Source organism: Ranitomeya imitator, chromosome 5, assembly GCF_032444005.1.
Source record: "Ranitomeya imitator isolate aRanImi1 chromosome 5, aRanImi1.pri, whole genome shotgun sequence".
Classification (NCBI taxonomy): domain Eukaryota; kingdom Metazoa; phylum Chordata; class Amphibia; order Anura; family Dendrobatidae; genus Ranitomeya; species Ranitomeya imitator.
The window spans coordinates 638,947,068-638,966,951 of record NC_091286.1 but is presented as its reverse complement, the minus strand read 5'-3'; the positions used below and the strand labels follow the sequence as shown (position 1 = coordinate 638,966,951).

The 19,884-nt window shown below is 45.1% G+C and overlaps 1 protein-coding gene across 1 annotated transcript in view; it reads left to right on the top strand.

The window, feature by feature from the left end:
• The window catches only part of LOC138637890 (zona pellucida sperm-binding protein 2-like), a 32,746-nt gene extending 17,125 nt beyond the window's left edge, over nt 1–15,621 (top strand). The window contains exons 11-20 of the mRNA XM_069726822.1: nt 1,435–1,625; nt 2,115–2,223; nt 2,294–2,460; nt 6,203–6,276; nt 6,399–6,526; nt 6,886–7,075; nt 14,080–14,218; nt 14,418–14,520; nt 15,052–15,146; nt 15,558–15,621. Coding sequence (XP_069582923.1) covers nt 1,435–1,625; nt 2,115–2,223; nt 2,294–2,460; nt 6,203–6,276; nt 6,399–6,526; nt 6,886–7,075; nt 14,080–14,218; nt 14,418–14,520; nt 15,052–15,146; nt 15,558–15,569 — 1,208 coding nt within the window. The 3' untranslated portion in view covers nt 15,570–15,621. The remainder of the gene's footprint in view (nt 1–1,434; nt 1,626–2,114; nt 2,224–2,293; nt 2,461–6,202; nt 6,277–6,398; nt 6,527–6,885; nt 7,076–14,079; nt 14,219–14,417; nt 14,521–15,051; nt 15,147–15,557) is intronic.
• Nucleotides 15,622–19,884: the final 4,263 nt, after the last annotated feature.

Below are 19,884 nucleotides of genomic sequence, written 5' to 3'. Positions count from 1 at the left end.
CGGCGCCAGAGCTTGGATTTCACAGGTGAGACACGGACGTGTTTCTCGCATGTGTGATCCCGGCCTTATGCATTCATAGACTTTGAGCTCGGCTTTTTGGATGGATGAAACTAAAGTTTGCATTAAACTGAACGATCAATGGCTGCTTTCTTGCAGTGACATTGCAGCAAAGCTACAATACCAGGATGCCACATGACAAATCAGACTGGTATTCACCAGCACTGTGGGAACAGTCTGACTTGTTTGAGTTAGAAATTTATGAAAGATTCTGATTTTTAAATCTGTCATGCCTTAGGGAGGTTGAAGCATTGCCAAATATCACCACTAAACTACTGATCATATGCTGCTCGCATGGTACTTCAGTATCTGACCTTATCCACCACCCAAGGACCCTTTTAACCAAGAGGCCTCTGCTAAAGCCAGGTCTTTGTTTCCTGATAACTTTCACCTCCCTACTGGATAACTACTCTTTAAAACTGCCACCCTCTGGCTTGCTTTGTCTTTCCACATATAAGGCCCCTTCCATGGGCCTTGCAGTTATGGTGGTGACTATCTTCCAATCTGATGGTCAATGTCACATTTCTGCGGCAGAACCACTTGTCACACAGGGGACCCTCCTGTAGGTTCTGGGTTGGCTTCACCCGCTCTTACAGATATGATCATTCCATAGAACTGTTATCACTCTACAATAATTCTCGATACAAATGCCTTAAAGCAACACTTCAGACTTAATAGTTTTAATCTCGCTGTCCTTCCGGAGCTTTCTACCTCCTTGTCCAGGGGACTGGGTCCAGCTGTAGCTTCAGACAAGACCAGAGACTTTGGGTCTAGGTTAACTGGTTCAGCTTTACCGTGCGATTAAGATAGTTGCAGCATACAGAATAAGTCAGTCCTACTTTAGTGATGTTTTCTGGTCTCAGCCTTTTACTTTCTGCCCGACTGCTCTTGCTGACCCTAGGAACCTTCCTTCTGAGGACCACCATCCTTCCTCTGAGATCCAGGTGACATCTTCCTCACAGGGGTATGGCACTCAATACCTTTCGGACCTCAAGTCCAATACAGCCCTGGCTTCAAGAGCAAACTTCAGATGTATCCTGCTGCATCTGCCTCTTATCCAGCTTTACTCTCTACTCCTCTTTCCTTACCTGACTACTCTACTCTGAACTTGCACATGTTCAGAGTCCTAGACTCTAACTGGCTAACCTGGGAAAAACCTTTCCTAAAAATACTAGCCTAATGGCTACCCAACTGAGCTAAACCTTATGTATTAAGCACGACCTCCAAAGGGGCAGTACACCCAACATGGAAATGGTATAGCTAACCTTGTTCCTGGCTCTAACTCTTCTACGACTACTCTTGGGGCCACTTGATGGGAGCTATGCACCAGTTTTCAACTCATCTACAAGCTGGCACTGGTTGTTTTCTCCCTTTCAGGTCAACCAACTGTTGGTCCTTGTGGACAAAAAGGTGGCTTGTTGACTACAACGCTGGGAAACCTTGATCCAAGCTGGCTTATATACATCAACAATGTGCAGGCCACATTAAGTAGTGGCTTGCTATCAAATGTCAACGCAACACATTCTACAGTTGAGGTACCTGCAGCCTCTAATCTGGTCATGGATGAGGTAAGTGCCTACAAGGTTACATAACCTTCAATATTTTGCATATACTGAGGATATAGTAGAATCTGACCTTGAAGTGCAGAATTGGTGTCAAATGGTTTCAATGGCTGGATCTGTATGGCCTAATCACAACTGTCAAAATGGATTGGCACTGCAATTGTTGCTTTGTGAAATGACCAAAAGCCAACATAGAAGGATACAGATTGTCATTGATCAGTTTCCAAAATGATTTCCATTTTTCCAGTCTGTGCAAAAAATCAAATTTTTTAAATTGATAGGAAATGCATTTAATTTTTCAACTTCCACACTAACCACTAAAGCCATTAAACAAAAAATCCCAGCAAACTGAAGCCCAGTAGTAATCTAGAAAGTATGAGAAGCTTCAACTTTTCATTGTGTATAGATGAGTGGGTAGTCTGCTGAAAATGGAATGCCCCTTTTAGTGATGTTAAGGACCCATTTGGGCTAACAATCATGTCTCCCTGCTCTCAGGTGACCAGTGCAGGTTTTGCTGTAACCATTCCTATAAGTATAAGGGATCGAGTTGGAAATGAAGTCTCCTCAGTTGTAATTTCCTGTGACCCACAATCAAACCCAGTTGGTATGTGCAAGGCATTGGCAAAAAGTGAGAAAAGGTGGTGAATCTTTAGTGTCTAATACAGTCTTTACAGTTTGCCTTTCAGATGGAACAATGGAAGTGTCAGTAAAAAAGTTGTGGAATATTCCAGACATGGACCTGTCAAGACTCGTATTGAGAGATGCCAGCTGTCGCCCAGTTGTACTCGACGGCATAGCAAAATTTGTGTTCAGTGTAAAAGATTGTAGAACAACACGACGGGTAAAGCTTTCCATTGGACACAATATTTTATTTTGATTTATGGGCTCGGTTGGTATTGTAAAGTTCCAATCCATGAAATGTTGTATGGGATAACCACTTAACCCTTTACTGACATCAGCCATAATAGTATGCTGATGTTGGGGTCCCTCCCTTTGATGTGATGTGAGCCCACATCTTTCCAGGGACATGTCAGCTGTCTTGAACAGCTGACATTTGCAGGAGGAATCGCGATCCACCTGCAGCGATTAACCAGTTAAATGCTGCTGTCAAACTGACAGTGGCATTTAAATTGTGCTCCTGGCCATCGGGCCAGAAATATACACACTGGTGACCTGTGTCACGTGATTGAGTCTCTGGTTTGGCATTACAACCTGAGGTCTCCTGGAGACCTCTATGGTTCAGAGCTTGCTTGTTGTGAGCGCCCCCTATGGTCAGTGCTCATAGCAAGTCAGTAAATCTGCTATATAGAGGCGATCTGAACATCACCTCTATGTAGCAGAGCCGATCAAGTTATGGCAGCTTCTAGTCTCCTATGGAGACTACTCAAGCATGCGAAAAACAAAAAAGGTTTTTAAAAATATTAAATTTCAATCACCCCCTTTTGCCCCATTCAAAACAATAAAAATTAAAGTCAAACATGCACATTCAGAATCTCCCAATCAGTAAAAAATAAAAAAATAAAAATAAACTGATCGCTAAACGTTGTAGTGAGTCAAAATGCCAAAATTATGGTGTTTTGGTCGAAATGACATTGCATTAAAATGCAATAATGGGCGATCAGAAGATCATATCTGCACCAAAATGGTAGGATTAAAATGTCAGCTCGGCACGCAAAACATAAGCCCTCACCCAACCTGAGAACACGAAAAATGGAGACACTGCAGGTATTGGAAAATGGCTCGTTTTTTTTTCTTAACAGTTTGGATTTTTTTTTCACCACTTAAATAAAAAAAGAACCTAGACATATTTGTTGACTATGAACTCCTAATCACCTGGAGAATCATAATGGCAGGTCAGTTTTAGTATTTGGTAAAGAAGCCAAATGAACAAGTGTGGGACTGGACTTTTTTTTTTTTTTTTTTTTCAATTTCACCGCACTTGAAATTTTTGGCCTGTTTTCTAGTACACAACATAATAAAACCAATGATGTTCAAAAGTACAACTTGTCCCGCAAAAAACAAGCTCACATGGCCGATAAAAATGCGATAAAACCGCATTAGAAACCGCAGACATATGCAATATCATTTAGAATGCTTTCTGCCATTTTTTGTGCACATGATGCATTTTGTACCGCAAAAAAAAACACATTGTAGTAAAAAAAAGCAGCATGTTCATTAATTTTGTGGATTTTCTGCATTTTTCCCGCTATTCTATGCATTTGGAAAACGCACCAAAAACGCGTGAAAATCGCGGTATAAACTCATGCGGATTTCTGGTTGAAATGTCTGGTTTTTGTTAGGAAAATTTCTGCAAGAAATCCTGATGTGTGCACATACCCTGAAAAGGGATTGCTATCTCCTGATTTCATAATACTAATACATGGTATCACTTGCTCTGTTCTCTACAAGAGCTGCTACACTCCTTATGTAGCTACCAATCTTGCACAACTAAAGGTATTGGGACAGAGGCGTAGCTAGAGCTTTTGCCGCCCGGGGCTGATCCCGAGTTTGGCGCCCCCCTCCCCATCCCCCCCCCCCCCCAGCTCAATACACACAAAGGTTACCAAAAATGGTTTTCCTGTTTTGTAGAACTTAAACTGGGCCTAATGGTGTCACCCCCACATGCCACACCTGTGACTTAATACCACCACACCATGACCAGGCCACATAGTGACCGACTAATACTACATACAAGGGACAAATACCACCGCACCATTTCCAGACCACATATTACCACCACATAGTGACTGAATACTACAATACTGATCAGTAATAAAAAAAAAACCACAATACTATCACCATAAGTGCCAGTATTCACAGGAGATCTGTACTTAGTATGCAGTGTCTGTGTAGAGGTAATACAGAGATCACTGATGACATTATACACAGGACCTCTATATAGTATACAGTGTATAGTGTCAGTGTATAGGTAACACTGACTCACCAGTGACGTCTCTAGGTGAAGTCCTTCATCTTTCATCCAGCACAGACCGCCATCATTCCTTCCAGCCAGGACTCGTTTCTGCAGGAAATAACACAGTTATCTCGAGCTCCGCTTGCAGAACACATTACTTAATTTTTCACAACTTCTACATTACACCACATGAAGAAAAAAAGGTGATATAGTGTCACTCTGCACAGTAACAGGACCGCCCCCCCATTTAAAACAGTATACTCAAAAAATAAAATAAATACATCACTGCAGTAACAATATCCCTTAATTATCCCCTATGGTAATAATATTCCCCACCCTGGCCCCGTTTATCTCATTCCTGGCTCCAGCCATATGTTGTCGTATCCTGCCCTCATGAGTATCCATTCTACCCCATATGATCTCCCCATCCTGCCCCACCAGCCTCCATCGTATCTGTCCTGCCCCATGATCCAATCCTGCCCCGTGTCTCCAATCATGCCCCGTATCTACATTCTGCCCATGCCTCAAGTCCTGCCCCCAGTGTGTCCAGCATATTACCCCCATGTTGTCCAGCATATTACCCCCATGTTGTCCAGCAATCTGCCCCAGTGTGTCCAGCATATTACCCCCATGTTGTCCAGCAATCTGCCCCAGTGTGTCCAGCATATTACCCCCAGTGTGTCCAGCAATCTGCCCCATGGTCTCCAGTATTGCCCCGGTGTGTCCAGCAATCTGCCCCATGGTCTCCAGTATTGCCCCAGTGTGTCCAGCATTCTGCCCCATGGTCTCCAGTATTGCCCCAGTGTGTCCAGCATTCTGCCCCATGGTCTCCAGTATTGCCCCAGTGTGTCCAGCATTCTGCCCCATGGTCTCCAGTATTGCCCCAGTGTGTCCAGCATTCTGCCCCATGGTCTCCAGTATTGCCCCAGTGTGTCCAGCATTCTGCCCCATGGTCTCCAGTATTGCCCCAGTGTGTCCAGCATTCTGCCCCATGGTCTCCTGTATTGCCCCAGTGTGTCCAGCAATCTGCCCCATGGTCTCCTGTATTGCCCCAGTGTGTCCAGCAATCTGCCCCATGGTCTCCAGTACTGCCCCAGTGTGTCCAGCAATCTGCCCCATGGTCTCCAGCATTGCCCCAGCCCCAGACAGTCAGACATAAAGGAAAAAAAAAAAAAAAAAGTAAAATCCTCACCTCTCCCGTTCCTAGCGCAGGTCCGGTGCAGTCAGCGTCTCTCCGGCTCTGCGACGCTCAGGACAGAGAGGCAGAGCGGCGCGCACAGTAGTGACGTCATCGCGCCCTCTGCTCTGAGACGTCGCAGAGTCAGAGGACGCTGCAGCTGCCGGCGCCGCAGGAACCAGGAGAGGTGAGTATAGAGCGGGGGGCGGGGTCCGGTGGTGGGGGGAGCTGGCCCTGGTCGTGGCGGCGGACGGCGCCGCCCGAAGATTTAAAGGGGCGTCTTTTTTTTTTTTTTTTTTTTTCTTCTGCAGCGCCGGCCGCCCCCTGCATTGTGCCGCCCGGGGCGGACCGCCCCCCCCGCACCCCCCTTCCTACGCCACTGTATTGGGAGAAATAAGGGATCAAACATGATCAGCTTTAAAACTTGTCAAGTCAACAATCCCCCATACACACGAGACATCACAATTTTATATACAACTACTTCTTTTTCAGTTTCAGCGTAACCTGATGATCTATGAGAATGATGTAACCTACTCGAGTATCTCAAGTGGAAAAATCTTATTCACGTAAGTTTTCTAAGTCTTGAAGACTTCCTGTTGACGTACAATTTTTAGTCTAAATATTAAATGGCAGCTATTTTATATTCTGGAAGGTTAAAGACTTATAATAAATATTTTTTTCTGTATAGCATGTATGTGACCTGTAACTACACAACAAACAGCACCTTGGTTGTGGACTACAGCTATGAAGACAACCCTACACCCACTGCACAGACTGGAATTGCTCCTCTAGATCTTGTGTTAAGGCTCAGTAAAAGTAAGCAGTGGCCAGCTATGACCTGACTTCATTCTAGTTCCTACACTTTGGTGTCTTTAAAATGCTTTTCTAATGTCCTAAAGATATAGTATTTCCATAACTGTTGTTTTAAAGCTTACCAATGGGAACTGAATTGATCTAGACTAGGGTCCTAGCACATGCCACAATATGTGGACTGGTAGGAATTCGCATGAATCTGTGATTTCCACCCAACTCTACTGAAAGTGGCACAACAGGGCACAGTTCTTGAGATGAGTACAAGCTACATTTGAGGGACCTGCATTTATTTTTGCAAATCCACTATTCGCCTTCTGTGCTCTTGCGCAACTAATCACTTTCCTGGAATGCAAATCTTTTAGGTGATGGATATAATGTCTTCTATGAAGATACAGAATACCCAGTTATTAAGTACTTAAGGGAACCGCTGTATTTTGAGGTTGAGCTTCTACACAGTTCTGATCCACAGCTGGAACTCTTCTTGGACAGTTGCTGGGCTACTACAACTCCTGATATGAGAAGCTTTCCTACATGGCCTATTATCCGCAACAGGTAATAGACACCATTCTGTTATGATGCTAGTTTGTTGCACCAACCTGTTGCTTGGGAGCCATGTGTGGTTCATGGCCATCTGGCACCCTGGTGCATGAGGTCTAGTAAACTATGGAAAGGTCTCAAAATGGTCAATTCTGTGAGTTGCCAGAACAAATCTGGTAGGGGGGATAAAGATGGTATGATGCCTTTTGGAGGGGTGGTTAAAGTTGGATGCAATAACTTGAGGGTAAGGTGGCAACCCTTGAATGTATATCCTGCCAATAAGGAAGGTTGGCTGGTATGATACTTGTGGCATCCCCACAAATTGGGGCTATGGATTACTCGATGGTTGTGGAAGGATGGGCATGCCAGATGTGGCTCTCAAGGTAAGAAGGGTTGAAGACAACTGCTTTAATCTTTGCATGCAAGGATTTGGTACCATGATCCTGCTGCAGATCTTTTGAGCATTTCAATAAATGTGAAGACTCCTTAAGCATTTGCAGTTGTTTGCTTACGAGTTGGAAAATATGGTTACTTCTAACTGTCTTGAATTATATGCAAACAAGTATTTGCCATTGTTTATGGAAGAATTGTCTGACAAATGGAATTGGTTAAGTCTTTCTAGAAAAGTTAATGCAGATTTGCCACTTTCTGACTATACACAACTGGCTGATCAGTTTTACAGCTTTACTGTTTGGGTTGGTGCAGGAATTGGAATGTGGCATTTTAAAAAGTTGGCAAACTTAATCTGCAGAGATAAGATTCAAGAAACCCTGATCCATTGGCTGCACTGATGGCTCTGGTCTGTGGCCAAAAGCTCTGCAAACCTGATAGAATTCCTGTCACACCAAACCTATAAATCTGATGCTCCAGGGAATTGCAGCAGACAGTAGGTTGTGCCTGTTGGCTGAAGACCGGTGAACCCATTATGGTTGAGCCAGGGTTTTAATCTTTTGCTTTAAGGCTCAAAGCAAAGTAGATCTTGGGCACAACAATGGTGGCAGAAGTCTCCAACCTATTGCTCTAGTCACTGCCAAACCCCCCCCAAAATGGGTATGCCCCATAACATCAGGAATACCAGGAGTTAACTGCACTGGTTGGAGAAAAGACTTCTTCTTCTGTTCCAGCAAGTGATGCCCATTGCCTTCTGGCAGGATGTCCACCATAGACTGCACCAATTCATGGACAGCCTAGTATGAAGGTCATGTAGAAAAGCCGCGGAGACACCATCACGTGTTTTACCCTTCGCCACGACAGCACCCCACATGAGAGAGGGATCCGCCCATAGGAACAGGAAACCTACAGAATAAAAGGAGGCGGTCCCCTCTCCTCCTCAGTTTAGGTTTCCTGTTCCTACAGGGACCCGGCTTACCTACAGATGAAGAGGATCCCTGGGCCATGCACCCGCCTGCGCCGGTTTCTGTGGGAACGGCAGGGGCTGTGGTACCAGAAGCAGCGGCGGGGGAGCCCCTGCTTGCAGCCTCCCCCCTCGTCTGGCCAAACATTCACGGTCCGGGTCCGGTCACCGTAGGTCCGGCCGGCACTGTGAGGACACGCGCGCTGCAGCGGCCGGCTTAATAGTCTCCGGCTGCCGCATGGTGAGTGAGAGCGGCGCGTCTAACCCGGAAGTCGCGGGAGCACTTCCGGGTTGGTCCGGGGAGGCAGGAGAATGGGCGGCAGTTTTAAAAATGCAGCGCTAGCGTCGGGCCGGTGTGTGTGAAATGGCTTCACCGGCCGACGCGCACCTGCCCGCAGTGCAACAGCGCTCTCCCAGCAGGGAGAGAAGCACGAGGAGCAGCACAAAGAGTGGTGGCCGACCTCCAGAGAAGAGTTCTACCACCAAACGAATTCCGCCTCCAGAACTGGTACCTGTCAGCTTCACTGGGTGAGTTTTTGAAAGAGTCTCTTCCTATATGCTGATATATGTTCCTCCTGTATCCTTCCTCTAGACTAAGAAAAGGACACACAAATCTAAGCATAAAGAGTGTGCTTTATGTACGCAGCCCCTCCCGGATGATTATGCCAAAAAACTGTGTGCGGAGTGTATCATGCAAACTCTACGGCAGGAAAATATCATGACTCCCTCAGATGTCAGAGCTATTATCCGAGAAGAGATGCAGGGTTTGGCGCAGACAAGTAGCGCCAGTACCCGTCAGCCTAGCAGGTCCCGGTCTCCGGTTAGTTCGGAGTCAGAGGGTGTATGTATTTCTTCAGACGAAGAGGGATCTCAGCCGAGCTCATCCGAGACTGAAGGGGGACTTTGTCTTCCCAACAGTAATGTGGACAATTTAATAAAATCTGTCAGGAGCACGATGGGGTGCCCAGATGGGAAAGAAGAAATCAGCACAGGACATAATGTTTGCGGGGTTAGGACAGAGGAAACGTAGGTCCTTCCCCGTCATACAAACCATCAAAGATATTGTTAAAAAGGAGTGGGACAAGCAGAATAGAGGGTTTTTACCATCATCCTCTAAAAGGCGCTATCCCTTCAGCGATGAAGACCTAAACACCTGGTCAAAGGTGCCGAAAGTTGATGCTGCGGTAGCCTCCACAACCAAACAGTCGGTCCTACCAGTGGAGGATTCAGGGGTCCTGACAGACCCGCTGGACCGTAAAGCAGAAGCTTTACTAAAGAGGTCATGGGAAGTCAATACGGGGGCTTTCAGGCCCGCCATATCTAGTACCTGTACTGCAAGATCTCTACTAGTATGGACGGAGCAATTGGAGGAACAGATTAGAGGCAAAACTTCGAGGGAATCTATCCTGCTGAAATTGCCTCAAATTAAAGAAGCAGTAGCATTCCTAGCTGATGCCTCAGTGGACTCGCTACGTCTTGCAGCCAGGTCAGCCGGCCTAGTCAACACAGCCCGGCGTGCACTCTGGCTAAAGAATTGGAAGGGGGACGCACAAGCTAAAGCGAAACTTTGTGCGATTCCCTGTCAGGGTGAGTTCCTTTTTGGGAAGACGCTGGATGAACTCCTGAATAAAGCAGGTGAAAGGAAGAAAGGCTTCCCTAACCAATATCTCCCATCCTACAGGAGAGCCTTCAGGAGACGCCCCTTTACTAGGAACAAGCCGCTTGAACAAAGAGAGCGATGGGAGTCGAAGGACCCAAAGCAAAAAGGTGCCTTTTTTAGCGGGTCCCATAATCCGAGACGTAAATACCGCTAACCAGGAAGTAGGCGGCAGATTAAAATTTTTTCTTCCCCAATGGGAACAGATAACATCCAGCCAGTGGATTCTGGACATTGTGCAATACGGCCTTAAATTAGAATTTGATCGAATCCCTTGGGATTCCTTCATAATAACATCTCCAAAAGGTCAGGACCAACAGAAGGCTCTAGAAATAGAGATCCTATCTCTTCTATCTAAAAAAAAGTCCTGATAGAAGTTCCCCAGGATCAAAAAGGGAAAGGGTTCTACTCCCCTTTATTCCTGATTAATAAACCAGATGGTTCATTTAGAACCATCATAAATCTTAAAAAATTAAATTCTTTCCTGCGTAATCATACCTTCAAAATGGAATCCATTAGTTCTACCATAAAACTCTTATTCCCTAGGTGTGTCATGGCCGGAATAGACTTAAAGGACGCCTATTACCATCTTCCCATACATGCCGAACATCAGCAGTACCTAAGGGTAGCAGTCACCCTGGAGGGAAAGGTTCGTCACTTTCAGTATGTTGCAATGCCATTTGGGCTTTCTATGGCTCCCCGCGTCTTCACTAAGGTGATACTAGAAGTGATGGCTCATCTACGCCAACGAGATACCTTGATAATACCCTACCTAGATGACTTTCTAGTGGTAGGAAGCTCTGCACTTCAATGTAAAACTCGTTTATCTAATACGATCTCGTCCCTACAGGAGTTAGGTTGGATCGTCAACTTCGAAAAATCTCGGCTGAATCCAGAAACCGTTCAGACATTTCTAGGAATCCAGCTAGACTCCGTAAGTCAGAAATGCTTTCTTCCTCAGTCAAAGAGATTGACTATACAATCAAAGGTATCAGACGCAATACGCAAACCCTACATGACACTAAGAAAGGCCATGTCCTTACTGGGGTCATTATCATCATGTATCCCTGCTGTACCTTGGGCACAATTCCATACCCGTCAACTGCAGTACGAAGTATTGTCGGCTCAGGGGAAAGACGGTTATCTAGAAAGTAGAATAACTCTTTCCAGTAATGTCTTAGAATCACTATCCTGGTGGCTAGACATGGACCACCTATCACGGGGTGTGCCATGGATAATAGACCCGTCTAAAATAATTACCACCGACGCCAGCCCTATTGGGTGGGGAGCACATATGGAAGACAATCTGGCCCAAAATACTTGGGATCAGACAGAATTAATATGTTCCTCCAACTGGAAGGAGTTAAAAGCAATAGAATGTGCCTTATATCATTTTCTTCCGCAGATTCATGGAACAAATGTAAGAATTTACTCAGACAATTCCACCGCAGTGGCATACTTGAACCGTCAGGGTGGTACAAAGTCAGGAAGTCTGATGACCATAGCTGCAAACATCTTTCAGCTGGCAGAGGCTCATCTAACATCCTTAACAGCCCTGCACATCAAAGGTGTAGAGAACATCAGGGCAGACTACCTCAGCAGAAACGAGTTGCGTCAAGGAGAATGGACCTTAAACAAATCCATATTCAGAAGGATAACAGAAGCATGGGGGATACCACAAATCGACCTATTTGCCACAAGAGACAACCGGCAAGTACAAAGGTTCGCTTCCCTGAACACCAGGGATCACCCAGATATGTTGGACTCTCTCCACCATCCTTGGCGGTTCAGACTGGCATATGCCTTTCCTCCAATGTCTCTGATTCCTCTAGTGATCAGAAAGATCAGGAGGGAACAGGCAAGAGTAATCCTCATTGCACCATTCTGGCCGAAAAGACCATGGTTCTCTTGTCTCCAGACCATGTGCCTATGCGATCCTTGGATTCTCCCATCAGACAAGGAGCTGCTGTACCAAGGCCCCTTTTTCCACCCGCAAGTGAAAGGTCTTCACTTGACGGCGTGGAATTTGAGAGGCAACTATTAAGTTCCAGAGGGTTCTCAACAGAACTAGTAAACACCCTCTTATTGAGCAGGAAAAGATCTACCACCCTAATATATAGTAGGGTATGGAATAAATTTTTAGACTTCTACACGGTACCGTTCACTAAGCAAGTTCCACTCACACCTATCCTAGAGTTCTTGCAAAAAGGCCGAGAGTTAGGACTATCTGTAAATACCTTAAGAGTTCAGGTCTCGGCATTAGGAGCCCTATATGGATGCAATATAGCAGCTAATAGGTGGATCTCCAGATTCATAAAATCTTGTGAACGTAGTAAACCGGTCCATATTCCCCGTCTACCTCCGTGGGATTTAAATCTAGTATTAGAGGCCTTAACAAGCTCTCCATTTGAACCATTAGATTCAATACCTTTAAAAATCCTAACATATAAAGTAGCCTTACTAGTAGCCCTAACCTCAGCTAGACGGGTTAGTGACATCCAGGCCCTATCAGTAGACCCACCTTTCTTACTGATATTTCATGATCGGATAGTCCTGAAACCAGACCCCTCATACCTCCCTAAGGTAGCGTCCACCTACCACAGGTCACAAGAAATATTTCTCCCTTCCTTTTTTGATTCACCTGTAACTCCAGAACAACATAAGTTCCACACCTTAGATGTCAGAAGAGCCATCCTGACTTATATAGAAAGGTGTCAGACATGGAGGGAGAGTAGGGCTCTGTTTATCTCCTTTCAGGGCCACAAGAAAGGACATGGGGTCACGAGAGCTACCATATCTCGGTGGATCAGAGATGCTATCTGCTTGGCCTATACGTCAAAAGGCGAGATTCCTCCAGTGGGTATAAAAGCGCACTCAACACGAGCCATGGCTTCCTCCTGGGCGGAACAAGCAGATGTACCGATCCATTTAATATGTAAGGCTGCAACTTGGTCTACACCTTCTACCTTCTACAACCATTATAGACTTGATCTGTCCACGTCTTCTGATCTGACCTTTGGTAGAGCTGTTCTTAATACAGTAATCCCACCCAAATAATGACTCTCTGAAAATCTCTCATGTGGGGTGCTGTCGTGGCGAAGGGTAAAAAGCCGGATTACGTACCGGTAATGCTCTTTTAATGAGTCCACGACAGCACCCATGTATTACCCTCCCTAAATTGTGCACAGCTCTTTCCTTTAAGGTCACAAATAATGGTTGTATAGAGTTAAGAAATTTATGTGACTGAATAAGAATGAATACTAACACTTTTGCGGTTCCCTTTTTATACTCTGTAACTAAACTGAGGAGGAGAGGGGACCGCCTCCTTTTATTCTGTAGGTTTCCTGTTCCTATGGGCGGATCCCTCTCTCTCATGTGGGGTGCTGTCGTGGACTCATTAAAAGAGCATTACCGGTACGTAATCCGGCTTTTCTCAACACAAGCAATAAATAGCCAGGTCTTTCACCAGGAAGGAACAACCACAGGAAGGGCAGCATCCAAAAAGGAAAACCACCTATGCCAAAACATGGTATCCATCCACAGACAGCTGTTTGAGGTATTTGCACCTCATCAGTGTGGAGTAGGTCCTTTTTACTAGGCACTAATAGCCAGTTTCCTACTCCACACTGAGGGGCAAATACCCCAAAACAGCTGTCTGTGGATGGATACCATGTTTTGGCATAGGTGGTTTTCCTTTTTGGATGCTGCCCTTCCCGTGGTTGTTCCTTCCTGGTGAAAGACCTGGCGCTTTATTGCTTGCATTGAGAAACACATGATGGTGTCTCCGCAGCTTTTCTACATGCATTTGCAGATTTCCCATAAGGGATGGGGGCAGTGTTCTGGATCACTGCATTGAGAAACACGTGATGGTGTCTCCACGGTGTTGGATGTTTTGATTTCCCCAAGGTCATTCATCCTTATGTTTATAGTATGAAGGTCAGACAAGCTTCAGTATGTCATCTGAACCAGGAAAGGGCTTGGTCCATTAACAGGCTTTTCAACTTTCAGTTGTGAACACAACGAACCTTATCTGACAGTCTTCCACCCAGTGAGGACTGATGCCAGAGTACAGTTTCCATCACATCTAAAAAGGTTTGAAGTGAAGACTTTTACCTTCATGGATGGGGGTGCAGCCTACTCGGGAGAGGTGAGTGCCGAGTGCCTGTGACTTAAACTTTTTTTTTTTCTGAAAACCCCTAAAGTTGTCCAAATCAGTGGTGTTATGGGGGTGATATTTGGTGCACAAATGTTTTAATGAAAACTTTTGTAGATGGAAAGGAGTGTAGCAGATGTTGTGGGGAGAACCTTCCACTTATGACTGGGTGTTATCGCACATTGCTTCACAGATCTACTTTCATTGTGATGTGATTATCTGTGATTCTTCCAACCTGGCCTCTGATCCAGTCTGCACACAAATGGGTTCCTGTATACCTGCTCGGCAAAGACTGGGTGAGTTGTTTGACTCAAAACTAGTGTGAAGTTCACCTAGAAATGTTACAGGGGGTTGTCTCATTGTTCCAGAACAAAGGCTAAAAAATGAGTTAACTGCTGGAACCTTCATTGGTCCCTAAAACTAGGGTTCTGAAGAGCTTGGAATGAAGCAGTGATGTATCATTGCACCTCCACTTCATTCTCGAAGGCTCAGCTAAGAGCAGCATTGCACTCACAGCTGAGTCTTCCCTTAGACTACAGTAGCTCATAGAATCATGGAATTTTTATATGCTCTTCCCCTTTGCTGGGACCCTCTAAACAATTTCTACTTAAAGAACTTAAGACTTCAATCTGTTTTTTTTTTTTTTTTTTTTTTTTTTTTTTTTAGTACAAAGATAGAAATGTTGCAGGAGTGAACATTATGTCCACCTATCCCGATTCCCAAGTGTTTTTTTTTTTTTTTTTTTTTTTTAACTTTTCTTGATGTGCTCTAAATCCAATAAGCCCCCTTAGAACCTTCACCCAGTAACTTGTTCAATCCTTTGCCAGGGCGGAGTGTGGATGCAGCCAGTGACGAGCACAGATGGGTTTCTTCTGGACAACTTTTTCTACTGGCACCAAAAATGAGGGCAGATGCCAGCAGTGTAAGTACTGATAAAACTAAAACTCTTCATGGCATACACAATTTAGTAGATGTTGAATTTCTGGAAGAGTATTGTATACTCCATTCGCCCTTTCATATTCTGGTTACTAACTCCATTAGTTAAGTGGAGAAATGGTTGACCTGGCCTAATGGCCTCTGATTAACCTCTGCTTTTTGGCAGCTGCTAGCCCCAAATCTGAGGCTAGTGAAGACCATCTTGGGCAGGACTGGGCATCGTGATATTGTAATGTGTCAACATACTATAATATAAAGCCATTTTATTTTCTGGTTGTCTCACAACTTCTACCCCAGTTCTACTCCTGTCATCTGTTAAGTGATAACTGGTGTCTAATCACAATAGCTGAATTGTGTTCCCCACAGAAATATAACTTTTTTTTTTCTTTCATTTCAGAATCTTCAATGATGGTGTACATTTTTAAGAAGGCACTTATTTTTGTTAATAAAATTGCCTGGGGATAACCTGTGTGCTGTGATCTGTTCATCTTTTGGGTAATGGGATGTTGGCTCTGGTCTACAAACACAAACTTGTCTCCAACCTACAGCTCCCAGTCCAAGGAGAAAAATTAAGATTGTGGGTTACAATACAAAATCTCCAGCAGGAACCCCCAAAAGTCATTAATATTTCTGGCACCGCTAGGGCCTGATTGTGACCATCGGTGTACTTACTTTACAGTAGTTCTTCTCCCAGTATGCCCTGTACATGACTGGCCAATGCCAAACACCACAGCTCACTTTGAACAGAGAACATGCCCCCTCAAATAAAAAAAAAAGGGCCTCTGCCTAGATTACAAAAGCCTATTACTAATCACTCAACAACTTGGTATTGGGCTACTGTAGATATTATAATGCATTAATACTGGAAAGTTAAAAGCTTTCAAAGTCATCCTCTGTCCCTGCTGAGCCTAAGAATGGCAGTCTGTAGTTACATCCTGAATGAAGCAGAAGGGCACATGTGTGCCATTCATTCTTTGGGACTGGAAAAGGCAGCACTTGGGGGTCTAAAGTCCCAATTTCAGGATCACTGGGTTGCCATTCAGTCACTAATGGTGGTGAGAGACCATGCTCAGGTAAAGTGTGATCGGAGCATGCTCATGTCCTAATGTCTTTGGCCTGTTTTTAAAAAATGAGTGTGTTGCGGCTCTTCAACAGTCACAACACATACAATCCCTGCATTTGGTGCAGCTGATGGAACAGCCATGAGACATGAAGGCGCTGAGACACATTTTTCCAGCACCTGTAGATGTTAGTTAGCACACAAGTGTGCCAGATAACACCTTGCCAGAGAACATTTGCCCAGAGAACATTCACCCATCACTCTACATTATCCATCCCCACTCTTCTTGCAGTTGTCACTGACCACTAGCTCTTGTGCAAGAATAACCCTTGGTTGTCTGTACAGAAGTAATGTTCACCGTTTCTTGCTTTGGATTTTGCCATATATATCGGGGTTTTAAAGTACCGACATACAGTTGGGTCCATATATATTTGGACAGAGACAAAAAATTTTAATTTTGGTTATAGACATTACCACAATGAATTTTAAACAAAACAATTCAGATGCAGTTGAAGTTCAGACTTTCAGCTTTCATTTGAGGGTATCCACATTAAAATTGGATGAAGGGTTTAGGAGTTTCAGCTCCTTAACATGTGCCACCCTGTTTTTTTAAAGGGACCAAAAGTAATTGAACAATTGACTCCAAGGCTATTTCATGGACAGGTGTGGGCAATCTGTTCGTTATATCATTCTCAATTAAGCAGATAAAAGGCCTGAGTTGATTTGAGGTGTGGTGCTTGCATTTGGAAGGTTTTGCTGTGAAGTAAACATGCGGTCAAAGGAGCTCTCCAAGCAGGTGAAACAAGCCATCCTTAAGCTGTGAAAACAGAAAAAAACCATTCGAGAAATTGTTACAATATCAGGAGTGGCAAAATCTACAGTTTGGTACATCCTAAGAAAGAAAGCACTGGTGAACTCATCAATGCAAAAAGACCTGGGCGCCCACGGAATACAACAGAGGTGGATGATCGCAGAATAATCTCCATGGTGAAGAGAAACCCCTTCACAACAGCCAACCAAGTGAACAACACTCTCCAGGAGGTCGGCGTATCAATATCCAAATCTACCATAAAGAGAAGACTGCATGAAAGTAACTACAGAGGGTTCACTGCACGGTGCAAGCCACTCATAAGTATCAAGAAGAAAAAGGCTAGACTGGACTTTGCTAAAAAGCATCTAAAAATGCCAGCACAGTTCTGGAAGAACATTCTTTGGATAGATGAAACCAAGATCAATCTCTACCAGAATGATGGAAAGAGAAAAGTATGGCGAAGGCGTGGAACAGCTCATGATCCAAAGCATACCACATCATCTGTAAAACACAGCAGAGACGGTGTGAGGGCTTGGGCATGCATGGCTGCCAGTGGCACTGGGTCACTCGTGTTTATTGATGATGTGACACAGGACAGAAGCAGCCAAATGAATTCTGAGGTATTCAGAGACATACTGTGTGCTCACATCCAGCCAAATGCAGCCAAACTGATTGGTCGTCGTTTCATACTACAGATGGACAATGACCCAAAACATAAAGCCAAAGCAACCCAGGAGTTTATTAAAGCAAAGAAGTGGAATATTCTTGAATGGCAAAGTCAGTCACCTGATCTCAACCCAATTGAGCAGCATTTCACTTGTTAAAGACTAAACTTCAGACAGAAAGGCCCACAAACAAACAGCAACTGAAAACCACTGCAGTGAAGGCCTGGCAGAGCATCAAAAAGGAGGAAACACAGCGTCTGGTGATGTCCATGAGTTCAAGACTTCAGGCAGTCATTGCCAACAAAGGGTTTTCAACCAAGTACTAAAAATGAACATTTTATTTAAAATTATTGAATCTGTCCAATTACTTTTGGTCCCTTTAAAAACAGGGTGGCACATGTTAAGGAGCTGAAACTCCTAAACCATTCATCCAATTTTAATGTGGATACCCTCAAATGAAAGCTGAAAGTCTGAACTTCAACTGCATCTGAATTGTTTTGTTTAAAATCCATTGTGGTAATGTCTACAACCAAAATTAGAAAAATGTTGTCTCTGTCCAAATATATATGGACCTAACTGTACATGAAATTTGATTATGTATTTTAAGCTCTAGTTTTTGCTAACATGCAGCATATCACCTCATTCAGCATTTTTTTTGCAGCACAGTTCCCTGACTTTAAACAAACAAAGGAAATGCATGTTTATTTTGTCCCCAGGACAGCACCACAATAGGGATCTGCCCTTCATGGACAGGAAACCTACAGATACAAAAGGGCAGCACCTCTCCCACACATCAGTTTGTTTCCTGTTCCTGCTGTCGGCAGGATCCTGGAGGCCAGTAGTGGCATCCACTTGTACAGCCAGGTCAATGATAGTCTGGTTGGACCAACTAGATACTCAGTTGAAAGGGGAGCCTCTCGTGAGACTATCCTAAGCTCCTTACCAGTGATTCAAGGTGCTGCAGTACTTTTCTGATACCTTTGTGGATTCAGTCAGACTTTTTTCCATCCCGAGGGGGTGGTGGTACCTCTCTGGATGAGCGTCTGGAGAAACCTCAGCTTGTCAACCCCTTCCTACTGGTGTCCCTTCAGTAGAAGGTTGTCATAGGTAGCCTTCCAGAAACCAGGCCAAGTAAAATGAGAGGAAGAAAATGGGTATGGGTTTGTTTTGGAAGCTCACCATGAGAGCGTAAGAAACAGTCTCAATGACTGGTGCCCATGCCCCCCCCCCCCCACACCCTCCCCCGTGGGGGGGTAGACTGTCAGCCTTCCACCCAGCCTGGTCACAGATTACAAATAGTGACTGGGTGAGTAGTCCAATAACAGGGCTGAGATTAGAATTTTCTTCTGTTCTGTGTGATAAGTTCAAGGTAACCCCTTCCTGGTCCCCCCCCTCTTCAGAACAGGCTGCCCTAGAGGTACTGGAGCTGTCATAAGGATCTCCTTGTGGAGATTCTGGGGTCTGAGAGGGGTAGCAGATTCTTCTCCCCCTTTATTCTCTTTGACACAGCAGCACTCTTGAAAGAGGGGATCCACCCCTAGGAACAGGAAACCCTATGGAGAGCTTAAAGGGGCAGTCCCCCTCGCTTCCACAGTTGGTTTCCTGTTCCTAAGGGAACTCATGGAGAAGAGGATGCTGCTTGCGCGGTATACCTTGAGGACGGCAAGCGCTCCAGAGCTAGAAGCAGCTTTAGGGGTCCTGTCAGCTCCCTCCTCTGCTGGCAGGCACCGTGAGGCTAGGTCTGGGGAGTCGCCTGGCTCATGTAGGTTCACCATCTTCACATGGCCTGCGGGGAGCAAAGCACTCAGGTAAGCATGTCGTCGCGCCGTGCTCGGGAGGCGCACGAGCGGCGTTGGGCCCCAGTGTATCTTCCCCCAGAAGTAAAGCAAAAACTTCTGGTGTGAACCAGGAGGATAGACGCCGCCTGCGCTGGGAGCAGTGCGCAGGCGCACAGTATGGCCCCAACCCAGAAGTGACAAAGACTTCCGGGAATAACAGGAAGAAGATGGTGGCCCCCATTATGAAAAGGCCACCAGCGCTGATACTCCGGCGTCCAACATGGCATCCACTCAGGACCCTGCGGTGCCTTCATTAGAAGTCACTGCAAAAGCACATGGCAGCCGTACGAGCAGCAGCGGATGCTCCAAACAAAGCAGGTCCTCCACAAGCAGTACCAAAGATAAGAGAT